This window comes from Lathyrus oleraceus, chromosome 6 (genome assembly GCF_024323335.1).
Source record: "Lathyrus oleraceus cultivar Zhongwan6 chromosome 6, CAAS_Psat_ZW6_1.0, whole genome shotgun sequence".
Taxonomy (NCBI): domain Eukaryota; kingdom Viridiplantae; phylum Streptophyta; class Magnoliopsida; order Fabales; family Fabaceae; genus Lathyrus; species Lathyrus oleraceus.
The window spans coordinates 2,521,168-2,542,530 of NC_066584.1; the positions used below are offsets into that span (position 1 = coordinate 2,521,168).

A 21,363-nucleotide genomic window follows, 5' to 3' on the forward strand; every position below is an offset into this window, starting at 1 on the left:
AAATTTTCGGTATCAACTAGCCAATTTTAAATTTTCAAAATTATTAAAATATACTGAAAATTTTAAAATTTTTGATACATCAAAAATTTACAATACACTATCAGAAATTTTGTTCGTACCATAAATTTTATTTTTGGTTACCAAAAATTTCAAACTCAATTTTCAATTGGGGACCAAGTTTTAAAAATATGAAAATATGGGGTGCTAGATTTAATCGGAGGTTGGGAAGTTAAAAGCTCCCCTATAAAGATTCAAGCCCAATATGAAACCCAACTTTTCTGTAACCCAAAGCTCACCCTTGTGATCCAATGAACAAGAAAAGAAAAGAAAAGAAAAAAGCTGTACCCTAGTTTGAATCTATTTCCGTTTCAGGGTTTATGGCATCATCAGCATAACTGAAACAAAGTTAACTGCACCGAAACATAATAAAAGCAAAAAAAAACATCATTTTCAGTTCAGTTGAAGGATCTTCTCTATATTCTTATATCGAGAATTGTGTTGAATTCGGAATTCAGAAAAATGTCTTCCACTGAAAACATTAACAAATCGAGTTCCAGAATCACATGGGAAGGTTGCAGCGTCTTGCTTGATATCAACGACGGCGACCGTCTCGTCTTCGCCCGTCTCTCCCCTGCAGCGTCAGTCTCACACTTCGCTTCTTCTCTTTTCCTATTAATTTAACTTAATTGATTTATTAACCATGAATGAATCGTTAATTTTGCAGGAAATTGAAGATTGGGAATAAGAATTGTTCATTGCAGCCATTGATTGGTTGTCCCTTTGGTACTGTTTTTCAACTTGACACTTCCGACTCCGACGGTCCTTTTCTATCGCCATTCCAACCCAAAGGCAAGTCCCTCTTTTATTTTTTTTGAAGATATTAAACCCTAAGATTATGGTTCACTGCATGTTAGAAAGGAAAAATTTACAATTTACATTTATTTGTTAAGTCCATATTGTTTCATGCCATAGAGATTTGACTAAGTTCAACAATGCTATATTTGTTTTTACTTACAGACGACTATATAACTATTTTGCCTCATGTGTTTTTGTATTTTTCCATTTGCCATGGGTAGTTTTATATCGAGAATTGTGTCTATGACGGTTAAACTGCCGCCCCTTAGCAACTAGTCCAATCCAATCCCCAATTTATTTTTTAACAGCTTTGTTATACCTAGCAATATGAGGGAGGGGGTTGTCTATGATTGATTTCAGCTTCTTTGTGGTTTTCGATATATGAGATATACTTCCCCCGTAGTCTAGGCTTTTACTCTCTCTAACCTGCATATCTTGATCTGACATTTAGGTGATGTAAATAACACTGACGAAATAAAAGATGGTCATTTCCAAGCTGAGTCAAAAGATGATCAACCCAACAGTGAGTCGAAGGACAACCGGTCGTTGATAGACAATAATACTGCACAAAGCCTCACTGGTGAAGATATAGAAGACATGCGAAGGTGATGGCATCTTATTTTGTTTGGATTTTCAATCTTAATATAGTCTCTTCTCACTTCATAGACTTGATGAAAAGGAATGATAAAGTTTCCTGCATTTTTTATTTGTGTACTTCGGTTCTATATACTTGATATATAAGCGTTATATATCCTTGATATATAAGTGTTATATAAATAAATACATCTTTAGTACCATTGTTGTCAATATGAATTCTGCAATCCACATCTTGCTATGCTTGGGATTCAGTAGTGAGAAATTATGCTATTCTTTTTATGCAGACAGGGTGCTAAGGGTAATGAAATAATTGAAGCTCTCATTGCAAATAGTGCAACATTTGATAAGAAAACATCATTCTCACAGGTATATATTTAAGTGTATAAAGAGATTATGTAGTTTATATTTAGAATAAAGATGTAATTTGGTTACTCATAAATGTTATTTGTGTTATTTTAATCCCCTTCTGTCTATACAAATCGGTTCCAGGAATTGTTTACAAGTCCACCCTTCCGGCATTTGGTGTTAGTGAGCGAGTGTAAAACATTACTTATAAGGGCATCAAGATAATAATACTACGAAAGCATTTAACATTCCACATCAACTTCTTCACAAGGGCTCACTAACGATACCAAATAACCGAAGGGTGAACTCTTTAGCAAAGTGGCAACTCTTGGGACTACTTTGTGTAAGACAGAAACCCTCGGGATAATAACAACACAAGTAAAATGAACATCTTTTATGGACCAAATTGCTTACTTTGTCTTTATTTAGGGAATGAATTGAAGCTCATGATATCTGTGCAGGAGAAATATAGACTTAAGAAGCAGAAGAAATATGCACCAAGGGTACTTATAAGGCGTCCTGTTGCTCGAAGGTGACCTTTATTTTTAAGTTATTATTGTTGTTGTTGTTGTTATTATTATTATTATTATTTTTTATTATTATTATTATTATTATTATTATTATTATTATTATTATTATTATTAGTTTCAGATATTTTGAGTATGTACTAATGACTTATGGTTGTCACTTTTTTTTCCAGCATATGTGAGGCCTATTTCAAGAAGTATCCATTGAAAATTGGGTAAGGCGTATTTACCTTATGCATTTTTTATGTTAGATTTGAGTTATTCTTTTGGAGCATGATATTAACCATGAAGAGAGGCATTATAATATCTTTAATGTCTGAATGTGGCTTATGTCAGAGAAGAGAAGAATAAGAGTAGAAAAGAGCAAATTTCTACCACCAATGTAATAGAATTTTGAATTGATAAATAGGCGTTAGAATATGACAACTGCTATTTTGTCCTTTTCTATAAAGCACAAACTTCGAGTCTAAACAACTAATTCTTGAATTTCGTTTTTGAGGAATTCTGACATCATTATCAATAGCTGGATGGAAATATTCTGAGTTCACTTTTTCTTGTGTTTTGAACTGGTGTATCGTGTGCGACATCTTTTTAGTCTGAAAAATGTTAAGTGCTGTGTGTGTGGCTATTGTAGAATTGAATTGGAGGATCATTCTCGCTTGATTTGGTTTCTAACTAACTGTAACTGGTTCAGGTTCTTGAGGGTGGATACATTGTCCCTTCTACTTTCAATGGCTAATGTTTCTTCTAATTCTGACATTCTTGTTGTTGATATGGTTGGTGGCCTTCTTACTGGTGCCGTGGCAGAACGTTTAGGAGGTGTGATATAAATTTAAGCAATGTTGGCCATTTAGATATTGCTATTTTTTTTCCTTCTAATTATGCTGTTGATTTATCGATATAATCACTTTTCATTCTTAACCATCTTTTGATCAGAGTGATTGGTTGTTTGTGTTTTTGTTATCAAGCAGCTAATAAGTTTATTATGTTTTACAATCTAAAGTTAATATTTTACAGGCACCGGTTTTGTATGCAACTCATATCTTGGGCAGACACCACACTCCATGGATATTGTGAGGATATTTAATTTAAGCGATGAAATCTGCAAGAGGTCAGCTGATATGTTTCATTGCAATTTACCAATTATTTTTCGAGTTAAAATCACAAACATTATTTATTAGTCTTCATACTGTAGTAAGTTACCATTGCTGCACTGAAAGAGAAAGGATTATCCTTTTTAAAAGCTTTCATTCTTCAAAGATAGTTTTGGACACCATTGGCATGGATATCTTTTACATTATTAATGCAATTAGTTTTATCTTCCAAGGAATCAAAGAGAAATGTTTATAGAAGATTCTTCTGGGATTGCCATGTGTTGAATTTAGTAGTTACTAGGAATATTTATCAAAGTTATATGCATGTTCACTTATCACCATACAAAACGGAAGCATCCTCTAATGTAATCAATGATTCAGTGTTGGGGTAGCATCTATAGTAAAAAATATGGTGGAAAATAGACTTGGGTGGTTTGGGTATGTAGCGAGAAGACCTGTAGATTCTGTGGAAAGTAGAGTAGATCAGATGGAAGGGAGTCACACAATTAGAGGTAGAGGAAGACTTAGAAAAACTTTAAAAGAAGTTATTAAGAAAGATTTCAAAATTAAAAATTTAGATAGAAGCATGGTCCTGTATAGAACATTATGGCAAAAGTTGATCCATGTAACAGACCCCACCTAGTGGGATAAGGCTTGGATGTGCCAAAGTTTTGTTTATTGCATCTGGTGTTATTAACATCATTTATTTATTCCAGAATCGTAAGGTCTTCCATATCTGACTTGTTGTCGCCAAAGGAATCACGTCCGCAAAACCCGAAACAAGATGTCGGCAGTGTGGAAAGCCAGTCAATTGTAAGTTGCAGTTTCTTGATCTTCTAATCAGTTTTATGTTACTGTTTTTGAACAATTTATCAAATGTTGTGATGTTGCAGGATCAAATGAGTGTATCAGTCAGCATGGAGGAAGCATCTCATTCACCAGAAAATGGAATTTCTGATATTGGTGCTGAAAATACCACATTTCCTGCTCTAAAAGCTTACAAAGCTACAAAGGCTGGAGAAAAGGCGTCTCAAGAGATCCTTGACTCGTGGAAGGAAAATGGTTTTTCTAGGTATTTCAACTTTAAAGCTAAGTATTTGACTCACTATTAAAAAAATCATAATGTTGATTCTTTTTATTATAAATTTGTACAGCCTAATTATTGCTGCACCAGACTTGGATACTTGGACAGTGGTTAGAGACCTCTTGCCACTTTTATCTAACTCTGCCCCCTTTGCTATTTATCACCAATATCTTCAGGTACTTTTGGTTCAATTAATTTGTTTTCTTTTATGTTAAGGATCAAACATTATTTGTTCTGGTAGTAGCTTTGATTAGAACTATAAGAACATATAAAAGATAGATCGTGAACAGTAACACATTTTTAAAAGATTAAATATTTTGCAACTTACACTTTAATCAAATCCATATGTATACTTAAAAAACTTTCAATGCTTCCTTTGTCATTAAATACTATGTTTATGATTCTGTGCACTTAGTTGATAACAGAATCATCTTATTTGTTTGTTGCATAAACTGCAGCCTCTAGCAACTTGCATGCACAATCTGCAGCTTGAGAAAATGGCCATTGGATTGCAAATAACAGAGCCGTGGCTTCGTGAATACCAGGTACTTCCATCAAGAACTCATCCGCATATGCAAATGAGTGCATTTGGAGGTTACATTCTCAGTGGGACAAAGATCTGCAGCAGCTGATTCTAGCTTCACCATCATCTATCATGATTACACCATTTTTGTTCACCCAAAGGCTAGATACGGCCAATGTACACTAGTTATTTATTAACTACCTCAATTATTTTTGGTGGGCTGTAATATTATTTTTGTACTTTATAGTTTTTCTATTTTATTTCATTTTTATCCAAAAATAGTTATAGTCAAAACTGTAACGGTTGTTTCTCAAATATTTAAATATTTTTTGGTACATCACTTTCATAAATCTCAATAATTGTAGAATGATCACTTTTATTGCTTAAATATTAGTTACCTGCCTCCACAAATAATAATTTAATTTTCCTTATCCACTGTTTTCTCCCCCTTTGAAATATTTGAGTAGATGTGATTTAGTCAAATAATACTACCTAGGTTAGCTTTGATATACTAAGTTGGTCTTAAATCTGGATAAAAGGAGAGAATTGTGTTACACAATCGGCAACTAACATAAATTTTAATCAATCTCTATGACATAGATTAACTATAAAATAATGTGAATATTAGGCCAGTGTTTGGAAGCAATTTGCTATATGGCTCGACTACAGTGTCAAAAGAGCGAGAGTTGTTGCATCGTCGCATGGATGCTATGAAAAATAAGTAAGGGTTCTCGCATTTTTGTGAACGGGTGTGGGTAAGGAGGTTAGTTCACGAGAGTATATTTCGTTTTGGATCATTATGGAATATAAGTACACTTATTTGAAAATCTATGGAAATAATGGACATTATGGTTAGAAGAAAGATCAATTTTATACGTCTACAAGAATCTAGCCTTGAAAATTGTAATGAAATAAGGCACCTTTAATCTTATTAGTCCTTATGCACCTCAGATTGAGTTAGTAGAACACCTTAAGATAGAATTTTGGAAGGATTTAGAAGGTTTACTCAAGGATATACCCCAAGGAGAAAAGATTTTTCTAGGAGGAGATTTGAGAGCGTACGTGTGTGTGTGTGGGGGGGGGGGGGGGGGGGGGGGGGTATGGTCAATGGGAGGTGAATGCGGAGGGTAAATCCATCTTAGAGTCTTTGTCGACTTTGAATATTACTTTAGCAAATACTTAGTTTAAAGGTGAATGCGGAGGGTAAATCCATCTTAGAGTCTTTGTCGACTTTGAATATTACTTTAGCAAATACTTAGTTTAAAAAAAGAGATGAACATCTTATCACATATAAAACTGGGGTGACATGTTCTCATATAGATTTCTTTCTTATTAGGAAGTCACATAGGAAGATTTACTTGGACTGTAAAATTATTCTGGGAGAGAGAGAGATTGACTACCCAACATAGAGTATGGTTATGGATATAAGAGTAAAGGGGAGAGCAAAAAAAAGAAGTCATATGTGAGTGCCTTGGATTAAGTGGTGACATTTGAAGGGGGAAACAAGAAAGTTTTCAACATAAGATCTTGGATGGAGGATTTGGACAACCACAAGAAAGTGCAAATGATATGTGGAATAAGATGCCCCAATAGATTAGAAAAGTGACTAAAGATACGTTGGAAGAATCAAGAGGCTTTGGGCCTAGGGGTAAAGAGTCGTAGTGGTGGAATAAATTGTTTAGAGTAAAAAATGATTGTTTTAAAGAATGGTCTAGGTGTAAAAATGCTGAAACTTGGTAAAAGTATATGAATACTGAGAATGAGACCAAGAAGGTGGTGAGTGAAACAAGAATCCAAGTTTTTAGTGGATTATACCAAACTTTAGGAACCAAGAGGGAGACAAATCTATACATAGGCTTGCTAAGGGAAGAGAACGAAAGACAAGAGATCTGGATCAAGTAAAGTGTATTAAAGATGAATAAGGTAAAGTTTTGGTTCAGGAAAAAGGTATAATTGATAGGTGGAAGACGTATTTCTATAATTTATTTAATGAAGGATATGATATCTCATCTGACTATAGTATGCTCGACAATAGAGAAAATGACTGAAACTATAACTACTATCGTTAGATTCAATAGCAAGAGGTAAAGGAAGTATTGAAAATGATGAGTAACAATAAGGCAACTGGGTCATACAATATACTGATTGAAGTAAGGAAAATTCTTGAAGAGAGGGATATTAAGTGACTCACCAAATTCTTTAATAAAATTATGAGGTCAAAGAAAATGTCAGATGAATGGAGGAGAATCACTTTAGTTCCAATCTATAAGAACAAGGAAGATATACACAATTGTACAAACTATAGAGGGATTAAACTTATGAGTCATACCATGAAGTTATGAGAAAGAGTGATTGAACGGAGACTAACACTACAAATAAGACATTTTATGACGAAACTTTCACCTCGAAGATTCAAAAATGGAGGGAATATGTCCTGTTAGCGCCATGTTTTATTTTACTAAAAACCTTTTCTCTCGTTTTTTTACAAACCGAGGTATATATATATATATATATATATATATATATATATATATATATATATATATATATATATATATATATATATATATATATATATATATATATATATATATATTATATATATATATATATATATATATATATATATATATATATATATATATATATATTATATATATATATATATATAATATATATATATATATATATATATATATATATATAAATAAAGAGACATCACTTTGAATCTCAGTTACTGCATTTTATGTTATTTTTATTTTCTATGATTTATTTAGTATTTCTCACTTAGCGTCTTTTCATCTACCACTTTTTTATTTGTTAATCTCTTATTATTTGTTTTTTACTTGTATTAACCTCGGTTACATGTACCAACTAAAAGATAATATATTGTGTAAATATTTATTAATTACTTTTTTCAAAAGCTTATTTTTTTTATGAACTCATATAGTTCGGTTTTTCTTAAAAGCCGACGTGAAAGATCTTTTAATTGATTTTCTAGAATATGGCGCTATAGCATTTTTTATTTTATTTTATTTTTAATTAATGAATACATGTCGGCTTTTCCTAAAAACCGACATGCAAATGTTTTGCATGAAACACTTCAAAGAACTTGTCTCTAACTTTTTGTTTACCTATCAACCCTTTAACTTCATCGTCATTCTTTGCTCAAAAATCCTAGGCGATTTCATCGTCACTCTCTCATCAAAATTCTTCCAACTGTTGGCGATTTTCATCGTCACTCTCATCAAAACACGAGCATCATCTCTATTTTCATCCTTAATTGAATCTTCACCATAACGTTTGAGTTACTTTATCATGTTTTTGTTTATATTACTGAAATGATTTTAGTTCATATCACTGAAATAATTTTAATTAATATCAATACGAATATCATCTATATTGCCATACAACATCACTAAAATGGTTTATTGAAGTAGTTTTAGTTCATATCACTTAAATGATTTTTCTTGATCATTATTTTTCCATTTTGATTATATCTCATCAGTCATGGTCGAACTACTTTTTTTTCCACTGAATTGTGTCTCTGTTATTATTCTTTATTTAGACAGTCATTGCTGATACGACAAACAACTTCCATACAACATCAACGACTCACCCGAAAGATGTTGGTGTCTCGATGAATTCAACCTCCACGACTCATACAATTACTTATACAAATACACAACGTAAAATAAAATCTAGAGGTGCCACGATATATACCAAGGTGAAAAACCCCCACAAAAACAGTATTCGCTTCCCGGTTAGAGTTGATGTTGCAACCGACAAGGCTTATGGTGAACATGTTGAGGATTTTACGCGTTACATTGCATTACAAGATCGAAGTAAATTGAGTATTTTGTTGATAGTTGACACAACGTTGACGATGATTTGAAAGACAACTTATGGACCAATATTACGGGACCAATATTATAATATTTATATTGAATTTTATGATTTGTTTTACAAGTATGGATGATCATTTAATTTTTTATTTAATAGTGATTTGTTTAATACTCTATTGTGTAAAAACATGAAGTGTTTAATGTTAGTTCGAGTGGTAGTAAGGTGAAAAAGAAAGTGCTTACATATGCTGGTGAGTGTTGAAGGGACTTTATGACACAACTCACCCATGATTATATTACTCATCCAACATCTAAAAGTAAAGAAAAGCCTTCATACATGATATATTCATTTATTGATCAGGATTATTGAGAGGAATTTGTAAAGTATCACACCACTCCCGACTTCTTGGCTAAGAGAAAAAAAGGAAAGCTTAATAGATATAGAACTGTCTATCCACATAGATTGTCTCATGGAGGATCTGACAAACTTGAAAAGAAGATGATTGATGAAAAAATAAAACAAAGGGAACAAGAGTTGAGTGATTCTATAAGCCTTGATCGCACTCCATCTCCACCATCACGCCATGAGAAATGAAAGAGGGCACGCCAAAGAAAAGGCGATGAGTTCACATCAGAGACTACATGCGAAATTGATGAAAATATTGTAAGTAGATTCTTTTTTCAATAATATTATTATTTTGGTTAAATCAACTTGGTAAAAATGAAATTTTATATGTGATGTAGGATGTATTGGTTGAACAATGCAAAGCTGACCTCTTCGTTCTAGAAGATCATCATGACATATCGGTTGAAGTGATTGGAATCGAGGAGCATCCCGAGTGTGTTCGTGGTCTTGGAAGAGGCATTGACTTTAATACTTTTTATGGATGATCTCGATCAACTAGAGAAGTACACAGTAAGAAAGAAATTAAAGAGATTTGTGGAACCTCATTGATAACTGGCCTTCTAGTCATGCTAGCATCCTTATGACTTTTGCTTGTGTCAGCACCATTGTTGAGATCTGGAGAGCCAGTAACAACTCCAGATTCAATGATCTCTTTCTCCCTTGGCATACATGCATTGTGTCTATTCTTTCGAAAGCTTCTTTGTCTGGTAGGTTGTTCAAGCATGAAGTTATTTCGAATATGCATGATTTTAAACTTTTTAGAGCCTTCAAAATCAATATTAAGCATCCTCCTCCAAGAAGAGTCATTAAAGTGCTTTGGGCTCTTCCTTTGGCGAATTAGATCAAAGTCAATACTATTGGCATCTCAACTGGTATTCCTAATAAGGCGACTTATGGAGACATTTTTAAGAATAACCTAGTGGGCAAACTTTGCCTGTTTTCTAGGCACTAGTAACATTGTCTTTGCATAGGTTATGAGTTTCGTCCTTGCTATGGAGCATGCTTCTTAGAGGAATTGGTTGCATTTGTGGTTAGAAGCAGACTCCAAGTTGGTAGTTAAGGCATTTTCGAATTCATCTTTGGTTCCTTGGGTTATTAGAAATAGATGGAACAAGTGTTTACTTGACTTTAGATCCGAGACTTTTTTTTGTTTATCACATTTTTAGAGAAGATAACAAATGTGCAGATAGATTAGGTAACATAGGTCTAACTATTAAAACTTTTTTGTTGGTGGGATGTTGTTCACACCAATGTTCTTTTGGATGTCAATAGGGATATGCTAGGTCTTCCTAATTTTAGAGTTATGAACTCTTAAGATTTTGACTTAGTCCCCTCTTTTTATATCTCTTTTTCATTTATACAAAGTTTTATCCTTCCTTTGCTTAAAAAAAAGTTAAATATGATTGTGGTCTCATAAATATCACTTATTTAATTTTTAGTCCCTTAAAAAATTTCCTTCAAATAACGGTCCTCATAAAATTTTCAATCCACAGTTTTTGTCCCTCCTGCAACTTAGCCACAAATTTTACAACATAGCAACAAAATTAGCGATAGTTTTAGTGACAATTTACTACTTAACAACTAAATTAGCGACAATTTTAGCAAGATGAACCAAAAGTGTGGATGGAAATTTTTAGGAGGATCATTTTTAAATTTTTTTTTACAAAAGACTAAAAGTGAAATTAAGATTTTTAGAAAAATCACAAACATATTTAATTCTAAAAAAACTATCACAAATTATTTAATTATCATTTCGTCCCAAAACAACTAGAAAACATGTTCATCTATTTACTGTCCTTTCAATTATAAATTGTTATTATAATTTTATTTATATGAGAATCTTTTCCTGAATTTTTTACTAAAATATCTCACATTTTCATTTTTTCTCTCCAAAATAACCCATTTTTCAAATTATTTCCCAAACTACCCCGGTTTTAAAAAAAAAGTTAAGGCGCAGGTGACAAATCAATTGACACATACCCTTAATTTTAAAGAGGGTGCGCTAATTGAATTGACTACAACACATGGTGCTGCCAATCCAATTGGCGTCCATGTGTATAAAGTGAGAGGAGGCGTCAATTGGTCTGACGCCTTCGTGTTGTTGATTCTAAGTGTTGGCAGCAAAACAAAGAGAGTTCATAAGATGTCATGTGTGATGTCTTAACATAAGATATCCTATGTACCTGTTAGAGTTCAAGAACATGTGCATGCAGGATTGTTTCAGAATGCCACATACAATGCCATGGCTTCTGATATTTGTTGTACCTGCTGGAGCTTAAATGAAAGACATGTTCATGCAGGATTGTTTCAGATGACATACACAAGGTCATGACATCTGTTATGGTTGTATCTGCTAAAAGCTATAAAAGGAATTATTGGATTATGCAGGATTTTTTCAGGATGTCAGACCCGATGTCATGACATCCTGTACACAGAACATTCAGTATGAATGTCTGGTGTTTTATGATTGCACATTAATGGCAATCTTTGAATGATTGAAGATCTGATTAGCTGGCACATTCAATCATGGATTACAACCAGATTTACTTATTTTCCAAGGAGATCTAACAAACTGTTATAAAAAGATTTGATTGGAAAATAGATTTAGGGTTTTCAAGATGTCCAAGCCCAGCAGAATGCTTATATAAAAAGGGACTTAGAAAACCTGTTTGAATACACAACCAAGACTGAGCGAAATTCATAGAGAGAGCTAGGGTTTGTGTCTGTTTAGTCGTAAGACTTGTAGGTCATTCAAGTCATCCATTGATGATTGAATTGGACTGATTTGTGGTTGTAATTTGTCACTCTAAAGCTGTTAAGCAAGAGTGTGTGTCTTCTTGATCAAAGCTGTGAAGCAAGATCAATAGTGTGTCTTCTTGATTGAAATTGTGAACTAAAATCAAGAGTGTGTAATTGAAAAGTATTTTCTTTTCTCAAGGGATTATTGTTTAAAATCACTAGTGTGTGATTGTAAGGGAAGTGAGTGGGTTCTCATATCTAAGAGTGCTTAAGTAGAAATTGCACGGGTAGAGATTAGGTGAGAAAGACTGTAACTTGTTGAAGTGTACGGAGAGTCTTTGAACTAATTCTATTTTAGTGAATTTCCTTCCTGGCTTGGTAGCCCCCAGACGTAGGTGAGTTGCACCGAACTGGGTTAACAATTGCTTGTGTGATTTGCTTTACCATTCTGTTTATTTATCCATTGTGTGTTAGCAGATATCAGTGTCGTGACATTACCTTCGACATCTTATATTTGATACCAAAATTTCAATTGGTATCAGAGCAGGCATCCTGCTCTGGTTCTGGGTGAGATCTAGGGACAATACTTTCTGGTTCAATGGAGAGGGATGAAGGATCTGTTCATAGGCCACCAATTTTGGATGGTTCTAACTATGACTATTGGAAACCTAGAATGGTAGCTTTTTTAAAATCTCTTGATAACAAGGCTTGTAAAGTTGTCTTGACAGGCTGGGTACATCCTGTAGTTACTAAAGAAGGAGAAGCCACTGCTGAGAAAAAGCCTGAAGAACAATGGTCCAAGGAGGAGGATGACCTAGCCCTTGGGAATTCTAAAGCTTTGAATGCCATCTTCAATGGAGTGGACAAGAACATCTTCAGATTGGTAAACAATTGTGAAGTAGCTAAAGATGCTTGGGACATTCTTAAGACCACTCATGAAGGCACATCTAGGGTAAAGATGTCTAGACTTCAGCTGCTCACCACTAAGTTTGAAAACTTAAGGATGAAAGAAGATGATAATATTCATGAATTTTACATGAGCATTCTTGAAATAGCCAATGCCTCTGGAGCTTTGGGTGAGAAGATTTCAGATGAAAAGTTAGTAAGAAAAATACTAAGATCACTCCCCAAGAGGTTGCTATGAAAGTTTCAGCCAAAGAAGATTGGTATCTTGACAGTGGTTGCTCCAGACATATGACTGGGAACAAAAACCTGCTGACTGAACTTCATCCTCATGCCACGAGTTATGTTACCTTTGGTGATGGTGCAAAAGGTGAAATCAAGGGAATGGGTAGGCTGGATTGCCCTGGAGTTCCTGACCTGGATGATGTCCCACTTGTTAAGGGATTAACTGCTAATCTTATCAGCATCAGTCAACTATGTGATCAAGGTCTGAATGTAAACTTCACAAGAACTGAATGTATGATTACTAACAAAGAAAATAAAGTAATCATGAAGGGAGTTAGGTCCAAAGACAACTGCTACATGTGGAGCTCTCAAGAAACTGGATACTCTTCAATGTGTACCTTAGCCAAAGAAGAAGAAGTGAAGATATGGCATCAAAGATTGGGCCATCTGCACCTGAAAGGTATGAAGAGAATCATATCAGTCGAAGCTGTTAGAGGAATTCCCAACTTAAAGATTGATGAGGGAAAAATCTGTGGAGAATGTCAGATTGGAAAACAAACAAGGATGTCACACCAGAAGCTCAGACATGACACAACTACCAAAGTCCTGGAACTACTTCATATGGACTTGATGGGACCCATGCAAGTAGAAAGCCTTGGTGGGAAGAAATATGCATATGTGGTGGTGGATGATTTCTCCAGATACACCTGGATCAATTTTATAAGAGAAAAATCTGATGTTTTTGAAGTCTTTAAGGAGATGTGTCTGAAACTTCAAAGGGAAAAAGAAAGTCCTGTTGTCAAAATTAGAAGTGATCATGGAAAGGAGTTTGAGAACAACAAATTTGCTGAATTCTTCTCTTCAGAAGGAATTCATCATGAGTTCTCATCTCCCATCACTCCCCAACAAAATGGTGTGGTGGAAAGAAAAAATAGGACTCTGCAAGAATCAGCCAGAGCTATGATTCATGCTAAGAAGTTACCCAATCATTTTTGGGCTGAAGCCATGAACACAACCTGATATGTCCACAACAGAGTAACATTAAGGAAAGGGACTCCCACAACCCTTTATGAAGTATGGAAAGGAAGAAAACCTACAGTAAAATACTTCCATGTATTTGGTAGCAAATGCTATATCTTAGCTGATCGTGAGCAAAGAAGGAAGATGGATCCCAAAAGTGATGAAGGAATATTTTTGGGCTACTCAACAAACAGCAAAGCCTACAGGATCTTCAATTCTAGAACTAATGTGTTGATGGAATCAATTAATGTAATGGTTGATGATCAACAGACTGATGTCACAGACGATGTCGAGACATCTCTGAATGATTCTCCAGCTGACTCCTCAGACAAGAATAAGGAAGAAGAACCACCTCAAGCTGAACCTGAAGATGACAAAATCAACAAGGGACCCTCTATCATAATTCAGAAGGATCATCCCAAAGACCTTATCATAGGAGACCCAGATAAAGGAGTCACTACTAGATCAAGGGAAGTAATCTCACATGGTTGCTTTGTGTCAAAGATTGAACCCAGAAATATCAAGGAAGCCTTGACTGATGAGTTCTGGATCAATGCCATGCAAGAAGAGTTAGGCCAATACAAGAGGAATGAAGTATGGGAATTGGTTCCTAGACCTGAAGGAGTAAATGTCATAGGTACAAAGTGGGTATATAAGAATAAATCTGATGAACAGGGGGTTGTTACTAAAAACAAGGCTAGATTAGTAGCTCAAGGATACACTCAAGTTGAAGGAGTTGACTTTGATGAAACTTTTGCTCCTGTAGCTCGCCTTGAGTCCATTAGATTATTACTTGGAGTGGCATGTATTCTGAAATTCAAACTATTTCAGATGGATGTAAAAAATGCCTTTCTCAATGGCTACCTAAATGAAGAAGTTTATGTTGAACAACCTAAAGGCTTCACAGATCCAAATCTTCCACAACATGTGTACAGGCTGAAGAAAGCTCTCTATGGGTTAAAACAAGCTCCCAGGGCTTGGTATGAGAGACTCACAGTGTTCCTCACTGACAATGGATACAGGAAAGGAGGTATTGACAAAACTCTGTTTGTGAAGAATGAAGGAGGGAAGCTCATGGTGGCACAAATATATGTAGATGACATTGTATTTGGTGGAATGTCAGAATAGATGGTTGAACATTTTGTTAGACAAATGCAATCTGAGTTTGAGATGAGCCTTGTTGGAGAACTGACCTACTTTCTTGGGCTACAAGTCAAACAGATGGAAGACTCTATCTTTTTATCTCAAAGCAAGTATGCCAAGAACATTGTGAAGAAGTTTGGCATGGAGAATGCAAGCCATAAAAGAACACCTGCTCCTACACATGTAAAAATCTCCAAAGATGAAAATGGTGTCAATGTAGATCAAAGTCTATACAGAAGCATGATAGGCAGTTTGCTATATCTCACAGCAAGCAGACCTGACATTGCATTTGCTGTTGGTGTGTGTGCCAGATATCAAGCTGAACCAAAAGTCAGTCACATAAATCAAGTGAAGAGAATACTAAAATATGTCAATGGCACCAGTGACTATGGGATGTTATATACTCATGGATCTGGATCTATGTTGACTGGATACTGTGATGCAGACTGGGCTGGGAATATTGATGATAGGAAGAGCACATCAGGAGGATGTTTCTTCTTAGGGAACAATCTGATTTCATGGTTCAGCAAGAAACAGAATTGTGTATCTCTATCCACTACTGAAGCTGAATACATAGCAGCTGGAAGTAGTTATTCTCAACTGGTCTGGATGAAACAAATATTGTCTGAATACAATGTCACACAAGAAGTCATGACATTATACTGTGATAACCTGAGTGCTATAAATATTTCCAAGAATCCTATTCAGCACAGCAGGACAAAGCACATTGATATCAGGCATCACTTCATCAGAGAACTTGTGGAAGAGAAGATCATAGCACTGAAGCATGTTCCTACAGAGAGGCAATTAGCTGACATATTCACAAAAGCTTTGGATGCCAATCAATTTGAATGTTTAAGAGGAAAATTGGGGATATGTGTGTATGAGACTCTATAGCAATCAAAGGAGTCTGTGGATAGCCCTCACAAAGAGAGTATGAAGTACTGTGAGGTATGGTGTAGTGAAGGATGTGATGGATGTGTAGATGTTATGAGAATTGGTCACCTTTGGTCAATTTTTGACTAAAAAGGGGGAGAAGGAGTACCCTTGTGCATTGTGTATTTGTGTGTCTTACTAGTTGCATCCATAACTAGTAATTCTGTTGTTTGTTGCACAGATTTAGGGGGAGGAGAAGTACCCTTGTGCATGTGTGTATTACTAGTAGTTATATCTAGTAATTGTTATTGCTTCTACTGCTGATTAAACTACTGATGTTTAACTGCTGATAGCTTACCTTGTGAACAAAAAGGACAAATATTTGTTTTAGCCAAAATTTGCCAAAGGGGGAGTTTGTTGATTCTAAGTGTTGGCAACAATTTTGGTAAAACAAAGAGAGTTCACAAGATGTCATGTGTGACGTCTTAACATAAGATATCCTATGTACCTGCTGGAGTTCAAGAACATGTGCATGCAAGATTGTTTCAGAATGCCACATACAATGCCATGGCTTCTGATATTTGTTGTACCTGCTGGAGCTTAAATGAAAGACATGTTCATGCAGGATTGTTTCAGATGACATACACAAGGTCATGACATCTGTTATGGTTGTACCTGCTAAAAGCTATAAAAGGAATTATTGGATTATGCAGGATTTTTCCAGGATGTCAGACCCGATGTCATGACATCCTGTACACAGAACATTCAGTATGAATGTCTGGTGTTTTATGATTGCACAATTAATGGCAATCTTTGAATGATTGAAGATCTGATTAGCTGGCGCATTCAATCATGGATTACAACCAAATTTACTTATTTTCCAAGGAGATCTAACCAGCTGTTATAAAAAGATTTGATTGGAAAATAGATTTAGGGTTTTCAAGATGTCCAAGCCCAGCAGAATGCTTCTATAAAAAGGGACTTAGAAAACCTGTTTGAATACACAACCAAGACTAAGCGAAATTCATAGAGAGAGCTAGGGTTTGTGTCTGTTTAGTCGTAAGACTTGTAGGTCATTCAAGTCATCCATTGATGATTGAATTGGACTGATTTGTGGTTGTAATTTGTCACTCTAAAGCTGTTAAGCAAGAGTGTGTGTCTTCTTGATCAAAGCTGTGAAGCAAGATCAATAGTGTGTCTTCTTGATTGAAACTGTGAAGTAAAATCAAGAGTGTGTAATTGAAAAGTATTTTCTTTTCTCAAGGGATTATTGTTTAAAATCACTAGTGTGTGATTGTAAGGGAAGTGAGTGGGTTCTCATATCTAAGAGTGCTTAGGTAGAAATTGCACGGGTAGAGATTAGGTGAGAAAGACTGTAACTTGTTGAAGTGTACGGAGAGTCTTTGAACTAATTCTATTTTAGTGAATTTCCTTCCTGGCTTGGTAGCCCCCAGACGTAGGTGAGTTGCACCGAACTGGGTTAACAATTGCTTGTGTGATTTGCTTTACCATTCTGTTTATTTATCCATTGTGTGTTAGCAGATATCAGTGTCGTGACATTACCTTCGACATCTTATATATATACCAGAATTTCACGTGTATTATGTAATTTTTGTGTGTATAAATAGGTGTGTTGGATGATTCATTTTCCCACATCTCTTTTCATTATATTGCAAACATGTTTTGTCTTTGTCGCCGCTATGGAAAAATAATTTATTCGAGAGACAAGCCTCCGATGAAGATGATGTTTTGGAACATCTATCATTTCGAGCAACTAAAGAGGAAGTTGATTAGTTGGTTAGATGGAAACATACCTGAAGGGGAAAAATCAGAAGTATTGATAGACTCGATGACGTACATGGTTTGGTGTGAGTAAAAAATGATAAAGATGCTAGGGAAGTGATGTTTGAACCAGATGACATCAGTTTGATTGTTGTAATCAGTTAGAAATGTTGTGGTTAAGTATTTTCATCTGTTTTGATATTTTTGTTTGTGTTGTTTATTTAGACCTGTTCGGTTTTAAGTGTGTTTAAGTTGGAGTGACGTTTGTTGTTAACCTTGTTGTAACAAAAAGTTATTAATATATCAAAATCAAAGGTTACGAAAATTGAAAGGAGGTACTAAATTATGATGCAGAGGTTGCTCCTAGATTGAGACATTTTTTCTTATTGTATCCGGGTTGACGACATATACCACATAATCTTATCATTTTATCAGCCGTATCGATTTCTGTACTAATATGCGTGCTGTTTGGTCGTCCTTTTTTCTTTCTTCACATCTCGTAGTTGTGCCAAACTATGTCCCCTTCACATGAAGGTCAATATTCCTCCATTGCTAGCACTGAGAAGCTTTCGTTATAGACATTCATGACGGTAATGACCTTGTAAACATCAGATAGATGGCCGTAAGCGTCCTGACGAGTATGTGTGCATGTCGTAATGACATCGGAGCAAGGAATACGGAAGGCCTGAAACTTTCCATAGTCGCACCAACTTCTGTTTAGTCTGACATCATTGGATAAATTTGTCCTCCGCTCATTATGGTCCATTGTTTCCTGTACACTGAAATTTTGCCTATGACCGTCAAAGATTGTAACTGAATATGTGCTAGCTTTGATAGTTTCCTCTTTCATCACTTTCATACAATATTCACGGAATAATTGATCTGACATTAACACTGCACTCCATCTTTCACCTCTGGTTGCGAAGGTAGATTCCAACCTAAAATAGGTTGTTTTGACCAATGCGATTATTGGTAGATTTTTAATGCCTTTGAATATGTTGTTCATGCATTCCACAAGGTTTGTTGTCATGTGACCTCATCGTCAACCTCTATCAAATGCCCTTATCCACTGCTCTAATGGTATGTTATCCACCCACCTTCTTGCATCTGCATTAGACAATCTAATTTCGTCACGGTAATGTTGAAATGACGACTGAGTTAGAGCATACCATGCATTCACCATATTTTTACGAAGGTTCTTGTCTTTGATTGCACGCATAAACTTTTGTGCGATATGTCTAATGCAATAGACATGGGTAGAAGGAGGATTATGCCATCAATTATCATGGTTATTGTAAGCACTCTCAATGGTAGCATGTCTATCTGAAATCAAACAGAGATTGACTTGAGGAGTGACATGTGTTCTGAGATGACTAAGGAAGAAACCCAACTGCCAGCGATTTCACCTTCAACCAGAGCAAAGGCAATGGGAAAGACATTATTGTTATCGTCTTGTGCAACAACCATAACCAAAGTGCCCTTGTATTTTCCGTATAACCATGTTCCATCAATTTGAATAATAGGTTTGCAAAATGCAAAACCTTTGATGCATGGTTGAAACGCCCAAATGAGGCGGTGAAAAATTCTATTTATAGCAACACAAGTTCTGTCTGGCGTAAATGCTGACAATGTCTCCATAATTGCAACAATTCCCGGTGCGTATGTTTTAAGTGCCCATAAAAACTGTGACAATTCTTTGTATTAATCCTCCTAGTTGCTGAATACCTGTTCAACAACCTTTGTCATTGCAATCCGCGCTTTCTTATAAGAGGGAGTATAATTATATCGTGTGACGATATGAGATATTATTATACTCACCTTCACAGATGGGTCTTTGTTAACAAGTGCGTAAATGTCTTGGCATATCAATTCAGCGCTTAATTTTCGGTGATCTTGTACAACATTAGTGGCAATGCAACTGTGAGGTGGGTCTATAGAAGCTATCTCCCAAGAATCGCTTCTCTTCTTGTGAGACGCAACCAACCGAAACTTGTAAAGGATGTTACGACATTCAATGACATACCTTCTCGAATCAGTGCACAATCTCTTGGATCACCTTCGACCAACAAATGTATTGCCATTAACCTAATTAATTCGTAATAATTTGTTAATTTCTTCTAACAAATTTATAATCTAATATATGTTCATATTTCAGTTCATTTGACGTCCATATCTAAACTTGGATCATGACCATAAAATCAACGAACAAGACGCAACCGTTTGGACTGCATGCTCACCGATCATAAGATTCACCACTGTGGAGATGCACCATATTGATTGTGTTAAATTGCAGTTCGGTATGCTTCAACACATGTCATATCCCCCGACAAACCTTGGAGAATGGAATCTACAAAAAGTTAACGACCAATGAAACTTTAACCCTTGGCAAAGCTTCTCTAAATTTGAGTGTCGAAATGGAAGCACCGACAAGACCATGTCTTAATTGACGATGTGATGTCAACCGAAGAAAAAACAACTCGTAATTATATGACTTGGTACAGATCGGTTGGATTTGAGTTCCTCGCCGAGGATATGTACCTATACGACCCACGCCAGGTAACTTACACACAAGAAGATTCAACATCTAACCCCCAACAACATTGTCAGACCGGTTACTCACAATCCATTATCCATCAAAATTTCCGATCCACAAACATACAAAGCTACGATCATAACATGTCAAATACCCAACCACAATACCAAGAGTATACCCCGTACCACCACCAACAAGTAGATCATCATCAAGACACCCAACATCATTATGCACCAACACATCACCCTACCATAGTCGCCTTAGGCAAAACACTCCGCGATCATTTAACACCAACCGTCCCTCCTCCTACTATAGCCAAGAAGCCCAGACATCAAAAAACCAAAACATGCAACAACCATATGGCTACCAAACACCACAACAATCATTTCAACCTTTCCTCAATGCATCACTCACACCAATGTCGCCCTTTAATCGTCATGGTCGCCCTCCAATAACTCAAACACAACCCAACTACTCTGGTATGGGTCACGAACTCAACTATGACTGTAGCGCTTCATTGCATACACATGACTACGCAGATTTGTCTGAATATCTTAGGCAATCTCCTGCAGATGGTGGTGATATTCCTGTGCCCTCAAATACTCAAACACCTGGGGTGAATCATCAACGTGGGTTAGGGTCATGCGTTCGGATAGCTAGGGGATGTGGGATTGGAGGTCGGTTATGTCATGCCGGTCAACGACCTTAGTCTTTTTGGTTAATGTATGTAAAAACATATTAATATTAATATCAATTGTTCCGATTTTGACTTTTATCTAAAATGTATATTATTTTTTAAAAAAAAATTACGAAACAGATATAGGTGACAGACCAATTAACGTTTCCTTTATAAACTAACACACATG

General features: G+C 35.5%; 1 protein-coding gene across 4 annotated transcripts in view; it reads left to right on the plus strand.

Annotated features, from left to right (window-relative positions):
* The first annotated feature begins 335 nt into the window (after positions 1-335).
* Positions 336-21,363, plus strand: part of LOC127093475 (uncharacterized) — a 31,971-nt gene continuing 10,943 nt past the window's right edge. Inside the window, exons 1-12 of one of the 4 annotated variants that reach the window (XM_051032411.1) lie at positions 339-638; positions 725-849; positions 1,307-1,460; positions 1,737-1,818; positions 2,259-2,329; positions 2,498-2,539; positions 3,019-3,143; positions 3,342-3,435; positions 4,135-4,231; positions 4,312-4,490; positions 4,573-4,678; positions 4,961-5,398. In XM_051032411.1, coding sequence (XP_050888368.1) covers positions 520-638; positions 725-849; positions 1,307-1,460; positions 1,737-1,818; positions 2,259-2,329; positions 2,498-2,539; positions 3,019-3,143; positions 3,342-3,435; positions 4,135-4,231; positions 4,312-4,490; positions 4,573-4,678; positions 4,961-5,134 — 1,368 coding nt within the window. In that variant the 5' untranslated portion in view covers positions 339-519 and the 3' untranslated portion in view covers positions 5,135-5,398. Of the gene's footprint in view, positions 639-724; positions 850-1,306; positions 1,461-1,736; positions 1,819-2,258; positions 2,330-2,497; positions 2,540-3,018; positions 3,144-3,341; positions 3,436-4,134; positions 4,232-4,311; positions 4,491-4,572; positions 4,679-4,960; positions 5,399-21,363 lie in introns of those variants that run through there. The other 3 variants (XM_051032412.1, XM_051032413.1, XM_051032414.1) reach the window with 3 other exon arrangements.